The 26,062-nt window shown below is 39.7% G+C and overlaps 4 protein-coding genes across 12 annotated transcripts in view; 2 read left to right on the top strand and 2 right to left on the bottom strand.

The window, feature by feature from the left end:
• Sox102f (transcription factor Sox102F) overlaps positions 1-9,899 on the top strand; it is a 206,341-nt gene extending 196,442 nt beyond the window's left edge. For 7 of the 8 annotated variants that reach the window (XM_072006608.1, XM_072006646.1, XM_072006641.1 and 4 more), the window contains 6 exons: positions 1,951-2,235; positions 3,152-3,527; positions 4,886-5,110; positions 5,511-5,558; positions 5,701-5,853; positions 6,084-9,899. In XM_072006608.1, coding sequence (XP_071862709.1) covers positions 1,951-2,235; positions 3,152-3,527; positions 4,886-5,110; positions 5,511-5,558; positions 5,701-5,853; positions 6,084-6,577 — 1,581 coding nt within the window. In that variant the 3' untranslated portion in view covers positions 6,578-9,899. The remainder of the gene's footprint in view (positions 1-1,950; positions 2,236-3,151; positions 3,528-4,885; positions 5,111-5,510; positions 5,559-5,700; positions 5,854-6,083) is intronic. The other variant, XM_072006617.1, reaches the window with a different exon arrangement.
• A 1,848-nt stretch (positions 9,900-11,747) lies between these two features.
• Positions 11,748-13,987, bottom strand: Polr3c (RNA polymerase III subunit C). Of its 2 annotated transcripts, XM_072006675.1 has the most exons (9): positions 13,887-13,961; positions 13,682-13,811; positions 13,497-13,615; positions 13,266-13,396; positions 12,920-13,154; positions 12,649-12,857; positions 12,404-12,557; positions 11,978-12,338; positions 11,748-11,903 (listed from the first exon to the last, which is right to left on the bottom strand). In XM_072006675.1, exons 3-9 carry the CDS (start codon positions 13,547-13,549, stop codon positions 11,769-11,771), a joined length of 1,278 nt encoding a protein of 425 aa, XP_071862776.1. In that variant the 5' UTR covers positions 13,550-13,615; positions 13,682-13,811; positions 13,887-13,961; the 3' UTR covers positions 11,748-11,768. The 2 variants fall into 2 exon arrangements, with proteins under 2 accessions (XP_071862776.1, XP_071862768.1); XM_072006667.1 differs by having other exon boundaries at positions 13,682-13,987.
• Positions 13,988-14,655: 668 nt separating this feature from the next.
• The window catches only part of Naa15-16 (N-alpha-acetyltransferase 15/16), a 45,042-nt gene continuing 33,635 nt past the window's right edge, over positions 14,656-26,062 (top strand). The window contains exons 1-8 of the mRNA XM_072006658.1: positions 14,656-14,839; positions 15,111-15,458; positions 15,594-15,728; positions 15,852-15,996; positions 16,098-16,355; positions 16,430-16,740; positions 16,820-17,101; positions 17,177-17,390. Coding sequence (XP_071862759.1) covers positions 14,783-14,839; positions 15,111-15,458; positions 15,594-15,728; positions 15,852-15,996; positions 16,098-16,355; positions 16,430-16,740; positions 16,820-17,101; positions 17,177-17,390 — 1,750 coding nt within the window. The 5' untranslated portion in view covers positions 14,656-14,782. The remainder of the gene's footprint in view (positions 14,840-15,110; positions 15,459-15,593; positions 15,729-15,851; positions 15,997-16,097; positions 16,356-16,429; positions 16,741-16,819; positions 17,102-17,176; positions 17,391-26,062) is intronic.
• On the bottom strand, positions 17,564-24,394 carry LOC139988817 (uncharacterized). Its single transcript, XM_072006584.1, has 2 exons — positions 23,478-24,394; positions 17,564-21,620 (listed from the first exon to the last, which is right to left on the bottom strand). Exon 2 carries the CDS (start codon positions 21,618-21,620, stop codon positions 18,447-18,449), a length of 3,174 nt encoding a protein of 1,057 aa, XP_071862685.1. The 5' UTR covers positions 23,478-24,394; the 3' UTR covers positions 17,564-18,446.

Raw genomic sequence — 26,062 nt, 5'->3', positions numbered from 1 at the left:
TTGCTATGTTTGTCGTAATTACAGGAATTTGCGGTTTCCTACTTCAGGATTTCCCTAAAATTACCAGCCACGAACGCGTTAATAATAAATCCTGTCCGCATTCCTTGATATTTACATTTAACATTCCCAACGAAACGTTCGACGATTCGCGAAAACTTAAATTAACCCACGAAACACGGCTAGAAGCACGAAAACTCGAGCGTCACACCCACGCAATAAAAGCGCCGAGCAAGCGCCGATCATCCCAGTTTCCCTATTCGGATTATACAACGAATCGTTTGAGCGACAATGACGGAACAATCGAAAATATCGGCCCGATTACGCGTTCAAGATCGCTTGCTGCAGGTTTTCACGGGCATTCAATGCAAATTGCCGGAACAATGAGTCGAATCCGTTCCGAACGATCGTCGCGGCGGCGATTACCAGGGACGCGTGAAAAAAAAAAAAAAAAGAATGGAAAACAGAAAAAAGATTAAGTGTGGATACGTTACGCTCGCGAGTGAATTAATAATGCGCATAATACGAAATTTTCATAAGCATAAATAATGCGTTCCGCACTATCTACATTGCATAAGCGGAGTCGGAAGTTTCGTGGGAAGTAAACCGTGAATATCATTCGAGCTTGTTATATTTTGCGGAATATTCGCTGGATCATCAAACCAGCATTTGCCTGGACGATATCTCGCGATTGACATCGACGCTACACAGCTAAATTAGGTATGTTTATGTAAGTATGGACGAGAACGATTAAGAACGTTGGTTAAAAGAGAAAACTGGCGGACTCCTTCCTGGTCTCGTTATCACTTCGAGGTAAATAACGTTCGTTTTTCTGTCGCGCTTTTCTCGCTCCAGCTAGCTTCCATTTTACGCATTCGATAACCAATAATTAAAGTCAATGCCTCGTGTGGTGCGTCGATCGCGTCTTTTATTACGCTTTCTGGGAAAACTTGGACTGGAACTGGTTTCGTGGATCGATGCTTAAATAAAAAAAAAAAAAAAAAGAAAAAAGAAGAACAAAATGGAGCTTTAGTCCCGATCTCCGTGGAAAATGTAGTCCCGTTGAACAAGCTGGTAAAACTTGGTTTATAACGATAGCTGAAACTTTGACGCGATGGAGATTAAATTATAGTTTGAATGTTAAAATATGTATTGCGCTTGCGTTTGCGAAAGCGTATCGACGCTGTCGTTATCGGTGTTACAGAGGAAATTATACGGTAATAAATCGCGTAGCTGCCTTGTCGACGGCAAGTTTGTGGAAAAATATTACTGTCCCTTGCGTAGCTTGTATGATAGTTTTAGATTAGTTTCGACTATATTACAATATCTATGTTTATTTTACATGTGTAGTTATTTGTGAAAATCGATGTCAGGCCATTCTTATCATCTATTTCCACTATCTCTCTAGCGAAAAGAATAACGAAATTCGTAAATGTATAGGTATTTTTAAGATTACAAATACTAGACACTTTGTGCGATAATAATGCATTTATGGGATTAACACATTGCGAAGCATATGAATATACTTTTGCGTGTCCTCGTTACATTTTATGTCTTACTTAGTCGAGAAAATTGCTACGACACGCGATCGTGCTTATACGAGATTGTTTAAGAACAGAATTTAATTATCAATTTTCGAAACGATTTCGAAGGAATTTCGAAACGAATCTGAAACAACGTCGTTACGCTGCAAGGAAAATAGAATAAAGGGAAATATTGTCGTTCTTTCTCGAAAGATTAAACCACCCGTGAATCTAACAATTTTTCCCACGTTACATTTCCTCGTCCTTGTCGTTCCAACTGAAAAGCAGAAAATGAATACCCGAGCGTAGCTCGCTACGCTGTCTTTCGTTTTCCAGAAAGCAAAGATGGAAGGGAAATTTCATTCTCTGTTTTTTGCCCGCCACAACGTGATTCATCATCCCTCTAATTGCTCGTCCCATGGCTTTGCAGTCGTATCCTGCGCACATGACCGTCGACTCGCAGAAGCAAATCGAGATACAACGGATGCAAACGGAGCACTTGAAGCGGCAGCAAGAGCACATCATGCAGCACAACATCCAGGAGCTACAGGCTCAGATGACAAAGAGCCAGCTGAGCATGTCGGGGCCGCAATCCTTGATGTTCCTACCGTTTCTCGAACAGCTCAGAGGGTTGCCGGTGCAATCGCCTATGCCGCCACCGCCGGCTACGTCGACGTCAACCACCACCAACAAACATATCAATTCGATCGCTAACGTACGTAAACCCAGCGCAATCCTAATTTCCCCGCTCGTTCCTACGTTCGACTTTGATCAACGTTTATACCGAGCCTCGTGTACGCGCATCTAACGCGTAGCACCGAGCGTTTAAACTTTAAAAGCGGTTCACCATCCGCTCGATCCGATAAAAAATTCACACAGCATCGTTGCGCGACATAGGTGGCGCCACCGACAAGGAGGTGGGTTGATAAACTGCATAAAAAAAGAAGTTGGAAACGCGAAAATTCACGGTTCGAGGCGCGTCGATCGACGATCAGCAGGCAGCGCGGTATAAACGTCACTTTAACGAGATGGTTTTCTCTCTTGGGAAAAAATTTATTACTAAAAATATGATCTTGGCGGAGGTGGCAGTGATCCGTCGTGGGTAGCAAACAAAGTTGTTCGACCGTTGCGAGAGGTAGATCCGCAAATTACATTGGCAACAGTTAGTATGCGTTTGATTTAGATCGGTATTTTAAGCATTCGGTTACAGTGCTTTGAACTATTCCTATTAATTTACAGACATACTGGGAATACCACGTGCTCATAAAGCCGACTTTTTCGAGGGGGAGATGTTGTCCATTTTCGATTTATTTTTCCATTAAAAAATCATGTCTTCACGTCTCGATGTTACGAATGTACTTCACGTCTTGTACGATATCATCTGCACGTATTATTTACATCATTCCACATTATTATCTAAATTATTTGTCACAAATAAACATTATAAATTTATAGTATAAATCTAGACGCTGCTCTTACGTTATAAAAACATGTGAAAAAATTTAACTATACAGGCTGAACTTGTAGTAGTCGATGCGACGTATAAAACGAGAAAAGAGAGAAAAGGCAAAGAAATAAGAAATATTGTCAAGATTTTCGTAGAAATAAACGATAGACGATGATTGTTACAGATGATCAGCAGTCATCGGGAAGGACCGAGTTGGGCGACGGCGCATCTCGCGCAAATGACCACGCAGATGGAGAAGGAAGCGTCGCCGACGCCGATCTCGTCCGCCGTAGCACCAACCGCACCTCCTCTGCAAGATCTCGACGCGCCTCTCAACCTCACCAAGCCGAAATCCTCGTCGTCTGGGGCCACGGCATCTTCCTCGTCACCTGGTAGCGACTCGCACTCGACAGGGGCCGGAAGTAGCGGTCAACAGGAGCAACCAGTCGCGGCAACCGCGCCGAAACTCTTTCCGCCTGGCCTACCGATGCCACGGAATTATCTCACAACCCTTCCTTATGCAGGTCTGCCACCTCATCTGAGCACCCTCTCCTCGCCAAGTAAGTAAAATCTTCTATTAAATCGAAATAGTTCATCCATACACTGTGAAAAACACAAAATACACATTTTTTACACGCTCGACGTAACTCCCTTAACAATAAAGAGGTCTACTATGTACAAAAATGTGAATCAGAATTACAAACTTATTTTTTCGTACGTTGCGATTTAATCAATAAAAAAATGGTTACTATTACGATGAAAGTACAACTATCGAAACCATGATAGAATAGCATCCAGTTACGTTCGAAACATCTGTTGCTTTAATCGGATGGCTGCTTTAACGAGGTTCGTATAGATATCACGATGAATTTCATCATTAAAAGTACAAGCGAGTCTGATAGAAATTCCGATCGACCGCACGAAAGTAGAATATCGATGTATCGATTCTCGTCCGATCGGCAAACGCAATTCACTGGTCGTTGGCGTTTATAAACGCGACAAAGTGTACCCTTTTCGGGGGACAGGCGAGGCCGTGGGGGACCAACAGGAAAAAATTCGATCAATACCCCATAGAATACGCGGCGGGATCAGAAACGTACGGTTAATTATCTTCGGGTATGCGCGCGCGTTTACCTGATTGTTCGCGATCGGCTTTTTCCTTTCTTTTGCCCCCAAGTAAACCTGTTCCCTTTCGCGGCCGGTTTTTGCTTTCGGTTTAAAGCACAATCAACGACGCGTAACGTGATTCTAAGATAAGGCTCGGTGCACCGCGTATCCTCGGGAAAAAGACACGGGCAGGGGAAAACGATGGGATAAAAAGCAGAAGAAGAAACGAGCCTTCGGATTCCACGAGCTGTCACTCGGATATTAGATTGCTGCGTAAATTCTCCTCGTCGACTTCCTGGTTTGAAAAAACCACCGATATCATATATAGTTTTTGTGACATAGAAATGTTGTTTGAAAGAAGGACCGGTATCGTGTATAGTTTTTGCGGCATAAAAATATTATTTACTTACTTTAGTAATTAGCAAAAAGGGCAAATAAATTAGTATGAAGTACGAAGTATAAATAGCACAGAAACTAATATGAAATATAAAGACGAAGCAATATTATTTTAATAATTGGTATAAAAAAAAAGCTTGAGAAAGATATTTTTCTAATCAGTTCATCGCTTGTTCCGATAACTTGAAAATAAACTTTTCCTTTGATATAATCTTACGATATCGAATGTTTCACTCAGTAAAGACCTAACCCAACATCTTAACATCCGAGGAACGATCGATGGTGCAATCCTCACGGTATATCGTTGCTTATTTGTACAATGAGACGAGACGATGACGTTAGCGTGATACGTTGATTTTGCCATAAATGTTTTCCCTCTATCTTTTCTTATCTGGCTTATAACTTATCATTGCAGTGGGCAAGGTAATGGCCAAAGACGAAGCGGCTGGACCAGGAGGTGCCGTGACTGCTGCCGCGGTTGCCGCCGTCGAAAAGCATTTCGCTATGCGTGGCATTTACGGGATACCACCGAGTGCTGGTGCAATGCCTCCGTCGCCGCAGACTCAACGACCGATCAAGCACTCCGGTTCCCGGGAGGAGGCTGCGCAGGAGGAACAGGATTATCTGTCCACGCCCCACAGTAAATACATTTTCTCATCCTTTGCGCTATACTACTTTCATTATTCTGCTAATTCGAGATAGTATTATTGGTACTACCTTATCGCCGACCCGAAAAAGTAATGACACAACTGTGAAATTAAAAGAATTTGAGAAGATATCGTAAATACATACATCGTTGGTATTTGAAATATTAGATTGTTGCAAAATATAACAAAATCACGTTAAATTATTAGACGTCCTAAATTTTATTAAAATCCGGATTAAAAATAGTTTATTTGTAACGATATGATAAATAAACCGTAAAAAGGGATACCCATTCGATGAACGATGTCGCATTCGGATCGCTCCGATGATTTCTCATAATCTGCTCGGAGTTGCTGTTGCAAATTATAACATGCTGCGATATTCTGAAATTACAGTGTGGCGGGAGCCGGGTTACAAGGTACCGGAAGACATAACGGAAAAAGGTAAGCAGTCTTTTGACGAGCCACGAGGCTGACGTTACGCTTTTGTTTCGAGAGCGCCAGGTGATGCTCACGAAATCAGATTCGCTTCTCACGGGAGGAAGCCGAGCGACGTTGACATCTAACACGTCTTCTCTCTGTTCAGCTAAAATGGTGAGACAGCAGAAGAGGGAGGGTGAGAACAAGCCACATATCAAGCGGCCTATGAACGCGTTCATGGTGTGGGCCAAGGACGAGCGTAGGAAAATTTTGAAAGCCTGCCCGGACATGCATAATTCCAACATATCGAAAATACTCGGTAAGAAATTTTCAATCGTGATTTTCTTAAATTAAAGATCTCGTAGCATTTTTCCTGTACCTCTCAAAATTATCAACTTCCCAACATTACCATCCCTCGCAAAAACGCTTTCTTAAAACTCCTTTTTATATATAGATATAATAGATAAAATAGACGTTTCTTTCTTCTACATTAGAAAGCCAGTGTCGCTTTCACGATCATCTTCAACGATATTCCTTTTACTTGCACAGGTGCTCGATGGAAAGCGATGTCGAACTCCGAGAAACAACCATACTATGAGGAACAATCACGGCTGTCGAAGTTGCACATGGAGAAACACCCCGACTACAGGTACAGGCCGCGACCAAAGCGCACCTGCATCGTTGATGGGAAGAAGATGCGCATATCCGAGTATAAGTCGCTGATGCGGCAACGACGGCAGGAAATGAGGCAGCTCTGGTGTCGTGACAGCGGGCCAGAGATGAGCTTCCTGTCTCCGGTGGGCTCGGATCTTAGCACGCAACATCATCCGGGAACGGGGGCGGCCGGACCATCGGCAAGGCCTAGCGTGTCACCGCCGGCTACCATGTTGAACGGCGGCGCGGCTGGTCCCAGTTCCGATCATCCATCGTTCTACTATACGCAAGACAGTTTATCACCGTCGGATATGATGAACTTCTCGCCGGAGAACTCGGGCTCGATCGGTGGCTACGACGCCAGTCCGCGACATCACGACGAAGATTGAACCGCAGCTCCGGGTCAGCCGCCATGGCCGCCCGGAGCATCATCTTCAGCAGCAGCAGCAGCAGCAGCAGCGTCAACGTCGAGGCTCGGCCACGAGTTGTTCTGGTAAAACTTCTGGTGGTTCGCGTGAAAGGAATATATACGCATGAACGCGTGTATCGTCGCGTGAACAGAAACGTGGAAACGATATATGTAGTCGATTGTCGGGGGATAGAAAAACGTTCTCGAAGAGTGACTGAGCGTTTCGAAGCCTCGCTCGAGAGGTTGTGATATATAACAATTCTGTGCCATCGTACGACGCGTGGAGGCCCTCCCGCGGATTCGAGCGGCGATGTGTCCTGCTTCCTTGGATCCGCCGTCGTCGCGTCATCGTATCGCCCAATATGTCGCGCGATTCGTTATGAGATACGTTGCTCGTGCACACATGGCTGAAAGATCGTGCGTACCTCGGGCATATACATCACGACTCGAATCTTTGGGACAGAGTGTCATGATGTAGAGTCACGTGACCGATATCGGCCAACCAACCCTTTCTCGCTATGCGCTACGTATACATGTACGTCGAACGATTCACGGGACACCGGTGAACGTGAGCTCGACGTGGATAACGGCATCGTGCGGAGCTCTGATGGTTTCCTGCTTGCTTATGCTGTTACTAAGAGGAATGGGGTGGGAAAGCAGGCGCGACGGTTGATCCATGCCGACGGGACAATGAACACGACGGCGGCACGAGAGTTACCAATGGTATATTCCGTTGGTGTAATCAAAACCGCGACCAAGGCGGCGCAAATCTGCGAACGATAAGGTCTAATCGTCGTTAGGTAACGTTCTAGGTAACGAGATACGCGCGTGAGTAGAATTCTCGATCAGGTAACGAACGTCGATTCGCGTGTCAACGTATGTCGGTATCCATCTCGCGGGTGTTTTCCGTACGCGGGAGCGCAGAGTAACATGAACGCTAGAATTATACATAAAAAATAAATGAGGTAAATAAATACAAATATAAAACGATATATATATACACACACATTTTATATATATATATACATATATATATATACACATACCTGATTTTTCGTAAGACTGCCATGTGTCACGTGTGTGCGCGCGCGCGCCAGAAGGATCGATCCGATGCACTCTCCCGCCGATGCTCGATCGAATTCGTTTCTATCGCGTTTCGTATGAGCCGCGTTTCAACACACCGCGAGACGATCGCGACACGTATTTCTGTGTGTACGTGCGTGAGTGTGTGTACGAAAATACGGTGAGCGGCCAAAAAAGTCTTGTTCCTATTCCTTCTAGTGTGTGTGTGTGTGTGCGTCTGTCTGTGTATGTGTGCGCGTGTGCGTGTGCGTGCGCGTCTATAGCGATACGCCATTCCGGTCGGCCGTGTCAATACGTGAGAAACGAAGATAAATAGAAACGACAGAAATAAAAATGAACAAGAGATGAAAATGTAAGAAATTGAACGTAAAAAAGAGAAGTAAAAAAGAAAGAGAAAAAAGAAAAAGCTGTGGTCCGTTAGTATCCTGCAGCATCACGCGTTTTCCGAGTATACGCGGCACACGCGTTATTAGATCGTATAGTTATCCCACGTTCACGGCGGACGGTCCTTTTTTTTCATATTCACATGCAATCACTGATATCCGGTGTATCGCACGAGGACCGGGACAGAGGACGAGAAGAAAATGTGGAATTCCACATTCCGTCACGCGATATGAACCCGCTCGAGTCACAGGGGTGTGTGGCCACTTCGTTTCGCGTCTAAAAACACACTTATAGTACTTATAGTATTTTTCGCGATTAATTTATGGACCTAACGTTATAAGCGGAGTTAGCGTTAAGCGGAGACAAGACGAAGAGAACTTTTTTTTTTCTAAATAAAAGAGAAACCAAAATCTAAAGAGAAGTAATCGAAGTGTATTATTAGAAGGAAAGGAAGTGTGTATGTATAGGAAGAATGAATAGAGAGAAAGTGAGAGAGGGACACGCGCGGCGTCAATTTTAGTACAATGTTATTGCGTAAAATTACGGACGGGGAAATTAGCGTTATTTATTGTAAACGATGTAAACGAACGAATAATCAAATTCTAATACGACGTTGTGTGTTTTGTTTTTCGATGTTTTCCGTACACACGTTGTTACATTTTTTCTCCGTTTTTCATTTCCTTCGAGTTGTGCGAATTCGTGAAAGCACGATCAACCTGATGGGAGCCGATCGAGAGAATCTAGAGACCGTTGTTTACCGTGATGTTAGTGGATGGTCATAGAAAAAAAGAAAAAAAAAAAAAGGAAGGAAAGGAGGAAAAAACGAGCACCGTCTCGTAACGAGAAAAAACAATATAGAACTCTAGGGCGTAAAGTCTCGTATGTAATTCGGGAAAACGAATTGTATCGAAACTGGAAAAATCGGGAGCTCGATGTGATAATACTTATGTGCCAAATAGCGTTTTCGCGGATCGGAGGTTTGTGACGATATAACGTCCCTTCCGGTTCCCGGGTCGGCAGAGTTGGCTCGACGTGAAAAACTCGATAACTTCTACGTCTCTTTTTTCACCGTTTTTTCTTTTCTCTTTTTTTTTTTTTTTTTTTTGTTATTTATAATCAGTGCAATTCTATACAAGGTACCTAATATAATTTTATAAAGAGAGCCAGTATCCTCGATATATCTGTGCCCGCGTTTCGTCGGGTGCTTTTCGAATACCGCGGCCGGCGGCAGATAGGATAGCTTAATGTTGATAATAATTTATTTTATGTATATACATGGATTTGTACAACTGCGTCGGCGGTGTGTTCGTCGATCGAGAAAGAAAGCACGAGAGTGTGAACGGTATTGAGAGGATGAGAAAGAGAGAGAGAGGGAGAAATCGACCGACGCAAAAAAAGTGTCAATACTATTGAATGTACAGTGTAACTATATTGTGATGTATCTTGCATAGCGCCACATATATGTAATTTACTCGAGAACACGTAGACTTAACGAAATGTTAAAAATGCGATGCATATTCTTATTTTCATTTGGTCATTATTATCTCTATTATTATCCTTAATATTATTATTGTCACATCAGTTTTATTTAGTACTATTATTATTATTGACTATTATTATGATTATTATTAATATTATTATATTATTTCTCTCTCTTTTTTTTTAATAATTATCCTTATTACGCATAGCAATAGAAGTTGTACGTGCCAGTTCAGATGACAACGACGACGACAACGGGCGACATGAAGCTCGTCGATCATTTGCGTGCTCGAATACTCAAAAATTTTCAATGTCGTATCGCTCACGCAACAATTAGATGTTTTTTTTTACATTTACACTGAAACGTTTTTTTTTTTTTTCTTTCTCTTATCACGTCCTGGTAAACCGAAAGGTGCACTTTCGTTAAACATTTCTACGTTTCCTTCGAGCAATTGCGTTTCCTCCTTTCTTATCTTTCCATTTCCTTCTTCTTCACCAATTTGACCTCCAAATAACAATAATTCAACCCTATTCATTCTACAAGTAACCAATTATTCAATAAATCAATTGATATGTGGAGGGTATAAACGCACCCATTGCATGTTATTTCCTATTGTGCCATATATTCGTAATCTTTGAAAATAATTCGCTCTTCTCATTTTTCTACCTTCTTCCGCGATTTCTTCCGCCCTTTTACATTCAAGAACGCATTTTCGAATCGCGTACGTACAATTAAGCTGTTAAGAAATTTTCATCGATTTTGATTATCCCCAGCACGTTGTTTTCTTTATAAAGTTCAGTTCTGCATTTCATGGACAGATCAGTTTTGTCGGGAACGACAGATGCTAAGTACACAATTTTTTCCACCTTTTATTTTTCTTTCTTTTCGTTTGTATACCTAGAAACGAACGTTTTCACGATAATCTCAATGCACTCGCTGTAAATTCATCGGATTTCAAAAGGAAAAAAAAAAAAAAAAAGGAAAAGAAATGCAACCAGTGCGAATGCAAACTGTAAGAATAGTAAACTGTAAAACGAATACATTACTAATACTATAGTATATCTAACGTAACGAAGAAAAAAAAAAAATGAACACTAACATCCAATCTCAATATTCCAAGAATTCACTTCATTTACATGTACGTTGTTGTTAATGGTATGAAAAAAATATAATAAAATAACGCTTTACCGAAATTCAACCTTAGTTTTAGGTATACAACGTTATTTCTAGAAGAAACTTGTATGTACGTGCAATGTACATAGTCTATGCAATACCGTCTAAATGAGAGAAGAACATGAGAGGGGAGAGAGAAAGAGAGAGAGAGAGAGAGAGAGAGTGTGTGTGTGTGTATGTATGCGTGTATGTATATGTGTCAAGAAAGGGGAAAAAGGAAAAAGTATAAAATCAGTCAGATGCATGTTTGAATGCGATTAAACGTTCACGATCATCTTATCACTACTCGCGACAGATGTAGTACACGTTATTAATTGGTGTCAATAGCGTACAATCAAAATATATATATTTAAGATCGGTAAATCTTCACTGTTAACACTATCTACTTTGAATTTTTATGATTAATAAATATTTACAACGGAAGAATCCGTTTTCATCGCGGTAGTGTTGAGATGAACGTATAAAGTATATAATAGGAATTAAGGGAAAATTATACTTGGAAGTAAAACGTACGGTAGTAATGACACACCAAACATAATGGTCTCCAGTCTTTACATACATACCGTAATGGAATTACGTTTTAGCTAATTATAAATAGCATTTGCAGCGTTCGACTTATTTACTGATCCATAAGGCACCTTGAGCTGGCTGTGATTCATAACTCTAATAATTTGTTTCTAATCAACTAACATACATTCATATCGCATAGATCAAAAGGTATAATTACACGAAGTGTTTGTCAATGGTAGAACATTTAACGGTGTGTACTCCAAGATCATTTTCCCTAACAGATAGTGACATCAAATGCACTGTATCACATAGAGAGCAGCACTATTATAAACATAGATATATGATTATATTTATTACAATAATTTGAAAGTTAGGTATTCTTTGTTGTTTGTATTTTACAAGCGTAACCATTATTATACATAAATAAATAACTATATAAATGAATAAAATTTTATGTACTTGTTCCTTCATGGATAGTGAAAATGGGTAGCATCGTTAACATTTATCACAGTTTTACATATTTAAAAGAATATGTCTTTATTTAGTGATAACGTAAATACATTGTCAATAGGAACAAAGTATCGTCAATCTGCAATTCGGTAATACCTAATTTCTTAATTCTATTTTGAACTTTTTCTAATTGTTGTTTCTCAGACGGTGTCATCATTTCTGCAATCTGTGAACAATTTGAATGGAGTTAATCTGTTACTGAATAATTACAAATAATACAATAATGAAAATTATATGCACCTCTGCTAATTGCTCTTCGCTAGCACCATGTTCTTTCAAATTAGTCGTAAGGGTTTGCATTCGTAATTGTTTATCGATCATCCGCTTATTGCTGCTTGCTTCATACTCTCGTCTTTGCATAGTATTGTACAGTGCATGATAACAGTGCTCCACTTCCATACGAACAACCAAATTTAAATCAATGTGAAACAGGAAAAATGTTTTTATTGGTGCAGCTGATACTCCAGACTTCTTTATTTCCTGAATTTGTAAATAATTCTCTTGCAAGAGAGTATAGGTCAGATGCTTCGCTTCTTTTGCTGGAATCATCGCCAATTGTTGAATTTGCTCCTGTTCAATGTACTTCCTATTACGCACTAATCTGTATATTAAAACGAAGATACTTAAGTTAATCAATGTTAAAATCGATATTAGTCGATATCGTACCTAAAAATTCTAGCTGCTTTTGAACCAAATCGTTCCATTACAATATTTTCTAACGTGGTCCATGCTAATTGTTTAAACGCCTCTTTCATATTAACGCTATATTGACCACCTCCCGAATCCCCAACTCGTTTTAAAAATTGACTAGAATCTTCCTCTGAAACAATACATTTAGCTAAGTATTATGCAATGTTCTTCAAAATACTTAGGCAGTTTACAAGTATATATTTTACAACTAATGTTCGTACCAATTAGACGTAAATATTGATCGAGATATTGTATAAGTAATGGACAATCGACTTTTCTAACTGCTTCTTTTATTTCTGTAAGAGGTATTGGATTGGATGTGTATTCCCATGATGCTGTCCGTAAATACATAAGAATCAATAACTGTCTCATCAACACTCCTGCATTTTCGTCAAGTCGTCTGCTTATAGCTGATATAATAATTTGATCCCTACAGATTACATTGCAAATTTTTCATGTGCTTTATGTACACAATAGTTTTGTAGTTCTTACCTAAAGTCTTGGGTAAGACGATCAAAATTAACTTTCCAATAAATTTTACTATCTCCAGAATCAATATCATTTCCTTCTATTCTTTTAGTAATAGCAGCCACATTCAAATCCGGTAATGTAAAATAACATTTTTCATTTTTCTCTTCAATTGTGTCTAAACTGCGTATTAAAAACTGGTTTTTGACAAGTAATCCAAATTTCTCTTTTAAAACTGAAACTGATGGTTGCAGATCAGCTAAAAATACAAGTACATAGTTAATAGAACAAAATTTTTTATCAAAATTATTGCAATATAATATATACAATTAATTTTTAAGTTAAAATTTTAAACTATAAATTTACATACAAGGTGATTGTTCAATCTTTTTATATGTTTTCACAATTGCTTCTGAAGCTGTTATATATCCATGCATTAATACTTCTTCAATAATCATTTCACATTCATTACCACACATTGTTTTTACAAAGAATATATACCTATTAAAATTAAAACATTTAAGCTATATGAATCTTTCTTATTTTCATTTATTTGTGAATTAAAAGCAACACAATCCGTGTTATATAAATTACATATTACCTTGGGTAACGAAAAATAAGTAAAACATTTTCAACAATTAAAGAATATTCCATCCCCTTTTCTGTTTGATTGTATTTAACAAGACCATGTTTTATTAAAACACATAATGATTCTTTAATCTAAAAACAACATTAAACATATATCATAAATGAGAAATAAATTAATTAAAATAAATTAATGTATACCTTTATTATAGGAAGATGCGTTGCATGATGAATTAATCCTATTGGTCTTGCACCATGTTTAAATAAATCTTCAGCCACAGATTGCACAATCTTTCCAAAGTGCTCAGATAAAATAGAAAAGCACAACTTTCTACACATTAATGACATGTTATTCTCTTTATACAAATTTTGATAACCAAATATTCATAAGCATAAATTACTGTACATAAATCACTTATTTCTAAAAGATATAAAGCCGAGGACACATATTTTATAAATTAATATCTTTCGTTAACAGTTCGGCGATATTGTTTTATAACCTCTTATGAAATTATAAGATATAAAATTAAATCTACATTGTACAAAAATTACTATCTCTATATACATTACAATTATATTTACAAAATATAAATTGTACTACAAAGTATAAATATGATTCTTTATGTATACTACATTAATTAATTTATTATAGTTATGTATACTACATTACTTCAAGCAATTTAAAAGCCTTCTTACTTAAAGACCATGTGATTATACAAAATATAAGGTTAGTTTCTAGAAGTAGACCAATCATGGAGTAAACAACTTGTAAATTGCACCTAACGTTATAGAAAATTCCAAGGAGTATAAATAATGTTTTTATAACATATTTATAATATATTTACGTAATTCATATAGGATGTATTTAAGAAACGACCTCGATATAATATGTATACATTAGAAAGCTAAATTTTTCATCGCGTACGATTCAAACGATATCATATCCTTCATAACATTTGTAATTTCATAGAAATGCTTCTTAAGTATCATTGGTTATCATTATTTAGAAATGCGTATTTCATGCAATTCCGAAATATGTAAAATCATCGAAAGCATCAAAGATAACGAAATATAAACGCGAACATACGCGAAGAAAGTATTATTCTTGTTAATAAATTTCTAAAAGCTATATTATATATTAAAGTGTGCGGCACCGTGAATGTAGAACTTCCGGCGGAACAGCATTGTCGCAGATGATCACGTGATCGAAGATCGACTTCTTCGTTTGTGGCCACGAGGTTTTGTGGTGAAAATTAAGTTTACCGGGTGGAAAAGGCCCTATATTTTTGTATTTATACAAAAATGCCCTCCAGCAATCCCTTGCCACCCAAAGAAAATGCCTTGTTTAAACGAATCCTGGTGAGTAATATGTAATCAAAACGCTCTGTTTTGGACCCCACTCTCCGGTTAATAAGAGTATTCATCATGCTGTAATGATGAAGCACTCTTCGAAAAATTGTGAAAAATTCACTGGCAATCACGGGTCATAAAAATTTTATCGATCTTATGAATGAAAACATGATTTTTTGTTTATCTTTTACGATACTTTATAATGCCAGTTTATTGAAGTACATAGTATTGAAATCATGAAAACGTTTTATCCTATGAAACGTATTTATGTTTCTTGCAGAGGTGTTACGAACACAAACAGTATAAAAATGGGATAAAGTTTGCAAAGCAAATTTTATCAAACCCTAAATTTAGTGAACATGGAGAGACCTTGGCAATGAAAGGTCTCACTCTGAACTGCTTAGGTCGCAAAGAAGAAGCATACGATCATGTCCGGAGAGGTCTTAGGAATGATTTGCAATCTCATGTTTGTTGGCACGTTTATGGACTTTTACAACGCTCGGATAAGAAATATGATGAAGCCATTAAGTGCTATAGAAATGCCCTTAAATGGGACAAGGATAACATTCAAATTCTTAGGGACTTATCGCTGCTTCAAATTCAGATGAGGGATCTGGAGGGCTATAAGGTAAATCCTTAATATGAAGGACCTTATTTCTACTTATTATATATGTATAATTTGTTTTATTCTTGTTTATTTTTCATTAATTTCATTATCAACCTAATTTTTATTTAATAGTATTTATTTCCATATTTTTTTTAGGACACAAGGTATCAGTTATTTATGTTACGTCCTACACAGCGTGCTTCATGGATTGGTTTCGCTATATCATATCATTTATTAAAGGACTATGAAACAGCACTTAAAATTTTGGACACGTTTCGAAATTCCCCAATGGTATGTATTCTAATATTATGTAAAAAGAAAAAATGTTGCATTAAATAATGCAATGTCTAAATTTTTTTTTTAATGTTGATAATATTATAATATGTAATACTGGGATATCTTTAATATTTGCAGATTTGTTATGATTATGAGCACAGTGAGTTGCTATTGTACCAAAATATGGTTATCCAGGAATCAGGGGAATGTGAACAAGCATTGAAACATCTTGACAAATATAGTGATCAAATTTGTGATAAAGTTACTGTAAAAGAAACATATGGTATGTTATAAATTTCTACAACTAAATTATGAAAACTAATCCTAAGTGTTTTACAATAATGTTTTTAAAACTAATTTCCTGTTTTTTTTTTTTTTTTCTAGGTAAATTAAGATTACAACTAAAACAATATGCAGAAGCAGCACAGGTTTATAAAGAACTTTTAAATATAAATCCTGAAAATACAACTTATTATGCTAGGCTAGCAGAGGCTGAAAGACACACAAAACCTGAAGAAACATTAGCTATGCTCCAAAGATACGAAGAATTGTTTCCTCGAGCGTTAGCGCCGCGTCGCTTACAATTAAATTATGCATTAGGGGATGAATTTAAAACACTAGTAGATCGGTACTTACGAAGAGGTACGATTTATGATTATTGAAAATATTTTTACAAAGAGTCTAAGTTACTTATTGATATTTTATTTACACCATAGGTCTTCATAAAGGTGTACCACCCCTATTTGTAAATCTTCGTTCTCTATATAACGATCAACAGAAGGTTGATACTATACAATCTTTGGTTTTGGAATACAAGGAAGCATTAAAAGCTCATGGGCATTTTAGCGATCAAGAGAAAGACAATGCGCGAGAGCCAGCCTCGGCACTGTTATGGACTTATTATTATTTAGCACAACATTACGATCATCTTGGACTTACAGAAAAAGCGCTAAATGAAATTGATGCTGCCATAGAACACACACCTACACTTATAGAACTTTTTGTTACCAAAGGCCGCATTTATAAGGTAAATTCCGTGTTCGATTTTGGTAATGTATATTTATATTTCTTTAATAATGTAATTAATTGTGCGTGTACATTCTTAGCATGCTGGTAATGTTCAAGAGGCTTATAAGTGGTTAGACGAAGCGCAAGGATTAGACACAGCAGATCGATATATTAATTCTAAATGTGCCAAGTATATGTTGCGTGCAAATCTTATCAAAGAAGCGGAAGAAACGTGTGGCAAGTTTACTAGGGAAGGGGTTTTAGCCATGGAAAATCTAAATGAAATGCAATGTATGTGGATTCAGACAGAAGCAGCTAATGCTTACAAACGCCTTGGAAAGTACGGGGAGGCATTAAAGAAATGTCATGAAGTTGACAGGGTAGGTTTTAACATCCTATATTTGCAAGTAATAATTTATTATTAGCCGCTCTCAAACGATTTCTATCAATTATAGCACTTTTCTGAAATCATAGAAGATCAATTCGACTTTCATACCTACTGTATGAGAAAGATGACCTTGAGGTCTTACGTGGGTCTTCTAAGGTTAGAAGACGTGCTACGAGCTCATCCATTTTATTTTAAAGCAGCAAAATGTGCAATGGAGGTTTATTTGCGACTACACGATGAACCATTGCCCGATCCGACACAGACGCAAGAAATCGACACCGGTAAGTCTACATTCCTTGCATCGTTTATTTTTATCAATCAGCTACTAACTGTCGCCGAGTTGTTTATATCTACTACATATTCGTGAACAATGATTAAGGGTATAGTGCTCGTGTGGTTTTACTTTATTTTTGCCATGGCTTCTAAGGAAGGGCTCATGAAATTGTACTTGGAATTTTTTTAGATTTAAATAGGTATTTATTTTTATGCAACTTTAAACGATCGATTTCTTAAAAATCATTTGTCATTACATTGGAAGTCACGTATTATTTAAAAAAGATACTTTACAACCTAGTTTAATCCTACGATAATAATACCATCCATTAAGAACATCACTTATATTCATCGCATATATATTTACAATAAATTTCTCGAATAATACAAAATTCGTAGAGTATCATACAAGAATTAACATAAAATAATACCGATATTATAATCGAATGTGAGCACCATGTATGTGATTTTTCTAATAATATGTCATGCTTTTATCAATATTTTGCTTACAATGAAGGATACTTTGTCTTTCTAAGCAATGTTTATTCTATGTTCGAATATAACATATTTCGTGTAATACGGTTTATGAAAAATGCACTCGGAAGCTCTATAATTGAATCTCTACATCGTCAATCATAACTATATGTACACGGTATGCATTTACTATCGATCATTAATCACAGACAACGCACGAGTACATGACGGTCATTCAAAGTACTCGCGCATACCTATCGTCGCACACAAGCGGCGTTACACACAATATCGCATCTGTATCAATCTAAAGCAGGGTTGGGGAGGAGAAGGGGAGAAGTTAGGTCGCATAAATTAAGCATTTTATATAGCGTAACTAAGGCGTCGATAACCATCTAACTTAATTGTACATTACGCATACAAGATATATCCGTATATATATTTACACATAGAATAAATATCCTAATAACGGTACACGGTTACGGTCCTATATACGGTTGATTTCCGCGTCGCGTTCCATATGACACGCATTTCCATCGTGCGTCCCCGATGATTGGTATGGCATTGTGCGGCTGCCTCGTTGCGTGCACGTATCACACGTTGTCTGGCCTCCGTCGACGTCTTAGCAGCCTCGTTCCTCTCGACTTTGAGTAGAGGTGACCGGCGTTCTGCTCCGGCCTCTGCGTGATCGCCTGCGGCGTTAGGAAGTAAAAGTGACCCCCATCGCCTGGCAATCTGTACGCGAAATAGGCCTTTGGCTTCTCCGGCTGGTTCTCTTGCACTGGAATCGGGTCGATGAATTCGGCGTCTGGATTTATGGTAGGTCGAGGGTGGCGGTAGTTCACTTTGATGTCGTCTTCCAACGATATGGGTAACTGAGGATACGTGTCGTCCAGCTCTTCCGGAGATTCCACGACCGGTACGTAGTTGGTGGGTGGGCCGTTTCTTGGACTCACGAGTGGCTGCGGTGGATAAGCGCGGATCGCTGCCAAGGGTTGGTCATCCCTGTTGGGTATTCTATAATTGGGTGGCTGTTGTTGGTTTGGATCGACCACCGTGATGAATTCACTGTCGGGATTAATAGGAGGCAGAGGTCGCCTGTAGTTGACAAGAATGTCGTCTTTGAGGGAGTATGGTCTCTGAGATTGGTCTCCGTAATGCACTTTAACCTTAGGTGTCTTATACACAGGTGATTCGGGGGTGTCGTAATTCTCCACATAGGTATTCACGTAATCCGGTCTTTCGGTAATACTGTTCGTCTTTGAATACATGGGAGTCGTGCTCGGTATACCCTTATGCGGTATCTTCTTGCCAAAGATGGTGAAATACTCCTTCGTGACATCATCCAGGAACTTCTCATCCTGTTGAGTATAATAAGCATGTTGAGGATTGTCCGTGGTACTTATCGCTGAATGCGCTGTCGTCGAAGGATAGATCGGCTGTTGATTCTTATACGGTTGCGGCCTGACTCTCTTCTGAGGCACTGATTCATTCTCGTAATCGTATCGATGATTACTATACCTTCCATTGACTTTAACATTCTGATACTCGTTAAATACGTTAGTTTGATCTTGCTCGTACTGTTGTCTTTGATTTCCATGCTTCGAGTAGTCCGCTGCTTCGAAACTGTACTGATAAATCGGCTTTGATTTCACCTCTTGCCTGTAATAAGCCTGTGGCTTTGAGGTGGTGTAATAGGGCTGCACAGAGACAGCTGGACGAGCAGATATGGCTTGATAGTAAAGAGGCGCGTGATCAAGTAACATTCGTTGACCCTGAGTTCTCGTCGAGCCGCTCTCGTACTTCGGTGAGCTTTGCGTGACTGTCGTGTCACTGTAGCGAATGGGCGCGGAATTTTTCACCGGAGAGCCGATAAACTTGATACTGTAGTCCTTCGATGTTTCTCGCGACGGAATTGCCTCCACGTTGTAATACTGCTTTTTCTTTTCCTCGGCTCGTGGTTGCGTCACGGTTTCGTAAAAAGGCGATTCGGTGGTAGTCTTGTAATAAATCGAATTTGGAGTGGTGTGAAAAGGTGGTTCGTGAGATTCTTCGTAAAAGTAGTAAGAAGCCTGGCTGGGCGATCGTTCCGGGTTGCTAGTGGTAATAATACTCTTTATCGAGGCCGGCGTTACTTCCACAGGTCTTTCCAAGGTGGACTGCGTGGACGTGTAGTACGTCACTATCGGAATCGTTTTACTGGTTACTAGACGCGACCACGCTTCATTCTTCTCCTGTATATTTTCTTGATTGGTTACGTGATTTTGTGTTAACGAACCGATGTTGTAGAATTCTGGGTTATCAAGCGTAGTCGATTTGTCCGGCGTCGATGTCGTAATTTCTATATAAGGGACTGTCCTTACGTTGGGCTTGGTGGTGAAATTTTTCTCCGTAAAATTTTTATACCTTGTTCGACCGTACGTCTTCGTAACACTCGACATACCGATGGACGTCCTGGATTTTATGGTTTGCGTTAGGTTTGGCACTGTAGTGGAACTCTTGTATTGCTTCGTAGTTAATTTCCTAGGTGGTAGATAGGTAGGCCTGGGTCTTGGTACGGGTGTAGTTTCTGGTCGCTTCGTGTACTTCTTCGTCGTGGTCTTCTTGTCCTCGAGAGCAGAGAAGAAGTCCGGCGGTGGTGGAAGTATAATTCCTGGAACCAGAGGACCCGGTGGCACAGCTGTCGTATTATCTTGCTGATATTGGAAACTGTATGGCGGTGGATAGTAAATAGACTGATCTTCTTCGTCATACTCCGACTGATTATTCGGTGGTGGCACGAATACTGCACCAGGTGGAATTGCGTGATAGAAGGGTGGAAAACTGCCAGGTGGTACGGTATCTGTCTTATCGTCCTTACTCTTTACGCTTGAATTTTCTTCCTCCGAAGATGCGTTCTTTGAATTCGTATCGGACATTACGATAGTCCCGTTGGCTATAACAGCGAAGAGTGGACCATCCTCCGATAGTAATCCCTTGGTAAATAAAGGATCCTTTCTGTAGTCAACGGTGGCATTGCCGATCTCCTTGGTGCCATTCGGCCCGATAATCTGTATCGGGCCGCCCTCTGTGAGTTGAATGGGAAAGGGCGGCGGTACCTTTGGCTTGGATGGTATCTTGACCTGTCTCCTGGGTGCTTTGTAATTGTCGATCGGTGGCCAGGTCGGCGTGCTGTCTCCATTGGCTTGCGGCGTCTCATGGCCAGGAAATTTCCCTCCTCTCAACACTAATACGTGATTCTCGGCTAACCAAATTTCATCCTCATCGAGACCACCTAAATTGTCGATCGTGTCCTTTGGTACTTCCGGATTGCCTAAGTAACTGATTATTCCCGGTCGTTTAGGTTGACTTCCGTAGATTTCGTTCTGTATTAGACCGTATTTTCCTTCTTTCACTTGTTGAGAGAGAGTTTTCTTCTCGTCATCCTCGTCTTTACGATTAGCCTTCGTCTCCCTCCCGTTTCCAGCAGACGATAAGAGGATACCGTCATCCCAGAACGTTTCTTGCTTCGCATCCGCTCGCAAGTGGCCTCCAATCAGTTTGTGCGACACTTTCCTTCCGGCTTCCGTAGTTATCTCGTTGTCTCTGCTGGTCGATGACTTGAAACTACGACCGGCTGGTGTGTGCGTCCTGTCTGCTCCATGACTAGGTTCGTCCGCACCGACATTCCGTCTCTCCCTGCTCGATGATGATGTCACGATCGACAAGCAGGTTGCTAACACTACTACCAAGAGGAGCTTTCGCACAGGAAGTCTTCTCTGCATCATCTGCAACGGAAATTAAGTAACTCTTTACGTTTCGTTCAGTGTGATGTAAATGGTATTCATTATTTTTACTTTAATATCTATGAAACAGTATCTTCGGTATCTTAATATCTAAATGTTATAATCTAGCATGTTCATATAGCATTGGCATCTTTCTTTCGTAGGATCGGTATTTTATTGCGTAAATACGATATATGTATGTCTCCCAAGAAAAATCAAAGCGACTGTTTCGTATGAATTACTTAATGAGGCTTGACTACGATCATGTGAATTATATTTACAGTCGCGATGTATATCGTACGGTAATTTTGATAATACCGTTCAATCTTGTAATCACGTCATGTGTCTTTTAGAGCAGTTCTCGTCGAGTTGTTCGTCGCAAGGCATACGGTGACTGCTACCTGGCGCAACGAAAGTATAAGTTTATTCTGTGGAGGTGTTTCCGTTCCACGGGAGTAACTTTGCTTTCCCCATTGAAACGGCAACATTTTCTCAACTATTGCATGGAAATAATAATTCCTGTTATTAGAAACTGATATTAAAATACGCGGGAGACTCTTCGGACTGAATGACGAGCTTGAACGAGAATCTACATGTACAAACTTTCGATTTTACATTATACTTTTCCTATACAGTACCACGAAATCAGTAATGCGGTATAAATTTCGTAAATTTAAAGAATAAGCAACTTTCCCCTAGGATCATCGATAGAATTTCCAAAGAAGAGTTCGATGAAATTAGGAAGATAATATTCTTAGAATCGTGACAAGGATCTCAGTGGAAGAATCGACATTTCTTCCTATCCTTAATGGAATCTCCCCGTTAATTTTCACTTTTCTGTTTTCTAAATATATTTCGATAAAATCAGCAGAATGGAATGCGAGAAATTGAGTAAAGGTTCCCTCATCGAACAGTTGCTAAATTTTCGAGGAACGTCGAGACCGTACGATTGAAATTGGCGAATTCGTCAGGCCCATTTACGTGAATTGCAATAATATGGGAATGTGGGACCGGAGGGGACCACGCCTTTCCCTCGTGAACAGTCGGTGAGCGGTCGACAAACATTCACGGGTCACTGGAGTACCAACGCTCGTAATCGCTTGCAACCGAATAACAAACCTAAGCTCACGTTTCTGCATTCGCCTAGCGCACGTTGCCTTAGCCACGGCCAACGTCAGAGTCGTCGATATCGCGGAAGTAACTTTGTCGTTGTCGACAAGAAACTGAATTTACTGCTTTTTATTTTTATCCGTATCCCTGCGGATCTTTGAATGCGTTCGCGGGAAGGAAAGTCGAAGGATGTTTGAAACGAAGTTAATTGAGCTTTGTGATTTATTGCCGTCGGTAAAAAGGATAATGAAGCTGCAGTTTTTGTTCTTATTACGATGAATGATAATGGTAATGTTGGCAATTAGCTGTTTACGGTCCTTTGTAAATGGAATGACGACGATAGTCCTTGAATGAGGTATTGGGAGAGTAATTGATGGCTTGGACATTGTTTGAGGGACGAGTTAGAGAGAAGTTAGTGAGTGTTGAAGAGTTTCGTAATTGGAAAATGTTAATATGGTAGAACACCGATGAAACTAATTTATCTTTTCAAACTGATCCAAGGAAGGAAAAAGGACACTTGGTTTTAAGAAAATCCTTAAGGCTATTAAAAAAACGTCCGATATAAAAAACTTGCAACTTATAAAAAATATTTATAAAACGTATTAAAAAGACACTCGTCTGTTAGAAAATATTGAAAAAATACCACCGTCGGTTCAAGATTTCACTGTTCTCCGCGAGACTGTTATATCGGAAACGTCTTTTTAAACTATCAAATACACTGATAGCATGTTGCGGGGAATAAAAGAGTACCTTTCTCTCGGTTTCCGGAGCGGTCGCGAATCTGGACGATAATCGTTCAGCAGGACGTCGTGAATGGTGTGTAATCGAGTTGCCACACGCAATAATGCGCTTCTTCCGAGGGGAACGCAGGTTTTTCAAACGGAGAACGAGCACACACGCACACGCGATGATACTTTACCACGAGTGCCAGCGATTTCTCTCGGCGAGCGGCTTTTTAATCGAAACGGAACGAAAACGTGACGGAATCAAGGAATTCCTCGGCATGGAAATCGGCTTTATTTAATTCCGTCTCTGTTTTTAAATCATCTTCTTCGGGAAGCTATTTGACGCTCGAACAGATAATGATTAATCTAATCCGCATGCCGACGATTGCTCGCTCAACGTGTCCTGATCGAGAGCTAACCATCGCGTGTATTTTGCTTTCTCCACCTCGGAAGCAATGACTTTGAGATCGGGTGTCCGGCACGAATGCAGCAGTCCGCTAATTTAAAACGCATTTGCTGTTCTCGCGTCAGCTGTTCGCTTTCCTCGCGACCGCAAGACCTGCTTCTACCACGAGGAAGACTCCTGTCGCCAGAACGCGTCTTTCGAAGGTCAGTCACGTCCCTGGAGACACGATCGTCTAACTTTTCCTTGGGAAACACTTTCAAACGTCTCACCAACTAATACACGACCACTGACAACATTCGTTTCACTCTCCTTTGTGAAAAAAAAAAAAAGACACGAACGAAGACGTACTTCTGAACCATTTAACGCATTCACGGTATTCTAGGTGTAAAAGTCGAATAAAACATTTTCTATTCCTTCTATCGAACGGTCTGACGTGTTGTCCCGGTTCACAGACACTTTAACAGGACAAACATCGATCAGAAAATCAATGGAACGTGCGACAAGAAGGCGAAGCTAGCGAACAACCGCTCGCGCCGGCATGGTACACGTGACTGGCCGGTTTTCATCACCTTTCCCGGTGCACTGGTTCGCTCAAGGACGTTTGTTCCGAAAGGTGGAGCCATTTTCAAGCGATACGTCCAGCTGGAAAGGAGGAAGTCGTTGCCAGTTAAGATTCGTACGGTTCACGCGATCGCGATCGCCGCCTCTTTGCTGGATCGCGATACCGTCTTGTTCGTCGAACGTTCGCCTCGATCGGGTGGCAGGTAGCATGAATCCACTTGGCTCAGATCGCTATACGAAAAACGATTTCGAAACGAAGGCTTTCACTTTCGTGCACCACGCATTGTCAGCCTTTTTACTCGATAAGCGATTTAAATGACGCAAATCGGACTACGGCATCAAGCTTTCTTTAGTTCAGGCAACGATGTCACCGATCATAGATAAGGCACTCTGATAGTTTCATTCTGATAGATTTACTTAATGTTCTGATTTTTAAATCAGTTTCAATCGAAATGTAAGATGCTTTGTTAAGTGTTTCTTGGAACGCTTTAATCGATTCATTAATCGGTTTTCATCTTTCAGCGAATTGGACTAAGAAACGTTTTAATACAGTTGTGGCATTAACGAGATGGGTTAATTCGTTGTAAGCAGATCTGATTACTTAATTGAATTCTAAATTAATTTCCTACAGACTTGAGAAATTGCCAGTGGTCGCGTGGACGCGGTTCGTTGATATTAATAATTCGCTACCTTCGAATAAAACGAAATTCTAAGAACAGGGTGATGAGTTTAATTTCTCGATAGTTTTGCATGGGTCTGATACATTCTTTTTATGTAATAGATTCGTTCTTAGGAATTTACTTCTCATCTAATTTAATCAGGAATTTCCAGCTGAATTCAAAACACGCTACTCTGCAAGAACAATGAAAATTTAGATTCCTCTTGACTTTAATAATAAATCATAGATTAAACGTGAAGGCTAACTTACTCATAATTTATCTGGAGTTCGGCAACAGGTTAAGCGCAACGTATGCGAAATTTCAAACAAATAATTAGCATAACCGCTCAGATACGACATTTCAAATTCACCGTAGAGATGATTTTTATTTCATCCTACTAGTCACGGATTGAAAGCCCTTCGAGTCAGAAAGAAAAAGCTTCGTTTCTCCCGGTGCTCGCGAAGGGCCGATCGATTTGACGAACTATCGTAAAACTGACACACGTCGTACGCCGGGCGGTTTCGCGCGTTCCGCAACGCGGATTGTTGACTTTTCGCAACGTGATGTAAGAAGAACGATCTCTGTGGCGTGGCAAGTGCGGTTACGCTATCGTTGCGACCGAACCCGCCGTAATATCGTTTCTCGAAGCCAGATTTTCTAGTCCTGCCACTGTGCGATTCTAGATCCGTGCGATTTCGTTTCGAATAGCTCGACGAAAGTCGCGTACTCGGCTAGTAGTAAAGTCACGTTTGTAATTCAGTGTCTAGAGTAACCATAGAATATCATAGTCTTTGTAGATGTAAGTAGGTATGGGAATGAATAGCCAAATGTACGTAGTTAATTTTTTTAGTTTGTTTCAATTCTGTGCAATACTGCAGCACGTTTGAAATGATACTGTTATCACAATATTTAGATTGTTAACGCATTATTTCACATTGTGTATGGGAGCAAGTTCACGTATAAAACAGCGTATTTATTGAAAAT

Source organism: Bombus fervidus, chromosome 1 (assembly GCF_041682495.2).
Source record: "Bombus fervidus isolate BK054 chromosome 1, iyBomFerv1, whole genome shotgun sequence".
In the NCBI taxonomy this organism is placed as follows: Eukaryota; Metazoa; Arthropoda; class Insecta; order Hymenoptera; family Apidae; genus Bombus; species Bombus fervidus.
This window is presented reverse-complemented; position numbering and strand designations above follow the sequence as displayed.

Bases quoted from the DNA above. Each gene is read 5' to 3' on its own strand.
- Polr3c (XM_072006667.1), bottom strand. From the start codon at position 13,828: ATGTCATTAATGTGTAGAAAGTTGTGCTTTTCTATTTTATCTGAGCAC. The intron at 13,155-13,265 runs GTATGTAAATTT...TTGTATTTTTAG, and splicing joins AAAGATTGAACAATCACCTT to CTGATCTGCAACCATCAGTT. The intron at 12,858-12,919 runs GTAAGAACTACA...TGTAATCTGTAG, and splicing joins CGTCTTACCCAAGACTTTAG to GGATCAAATTATTATATCAG.
- LOC139988817 (XM_072006584.1), bottom strand. From the start codon at position 21,620: ATGATGCAGAGAAGACTTCCTGTGCGAAAGCTCCTCTTGGTAGTAGTG.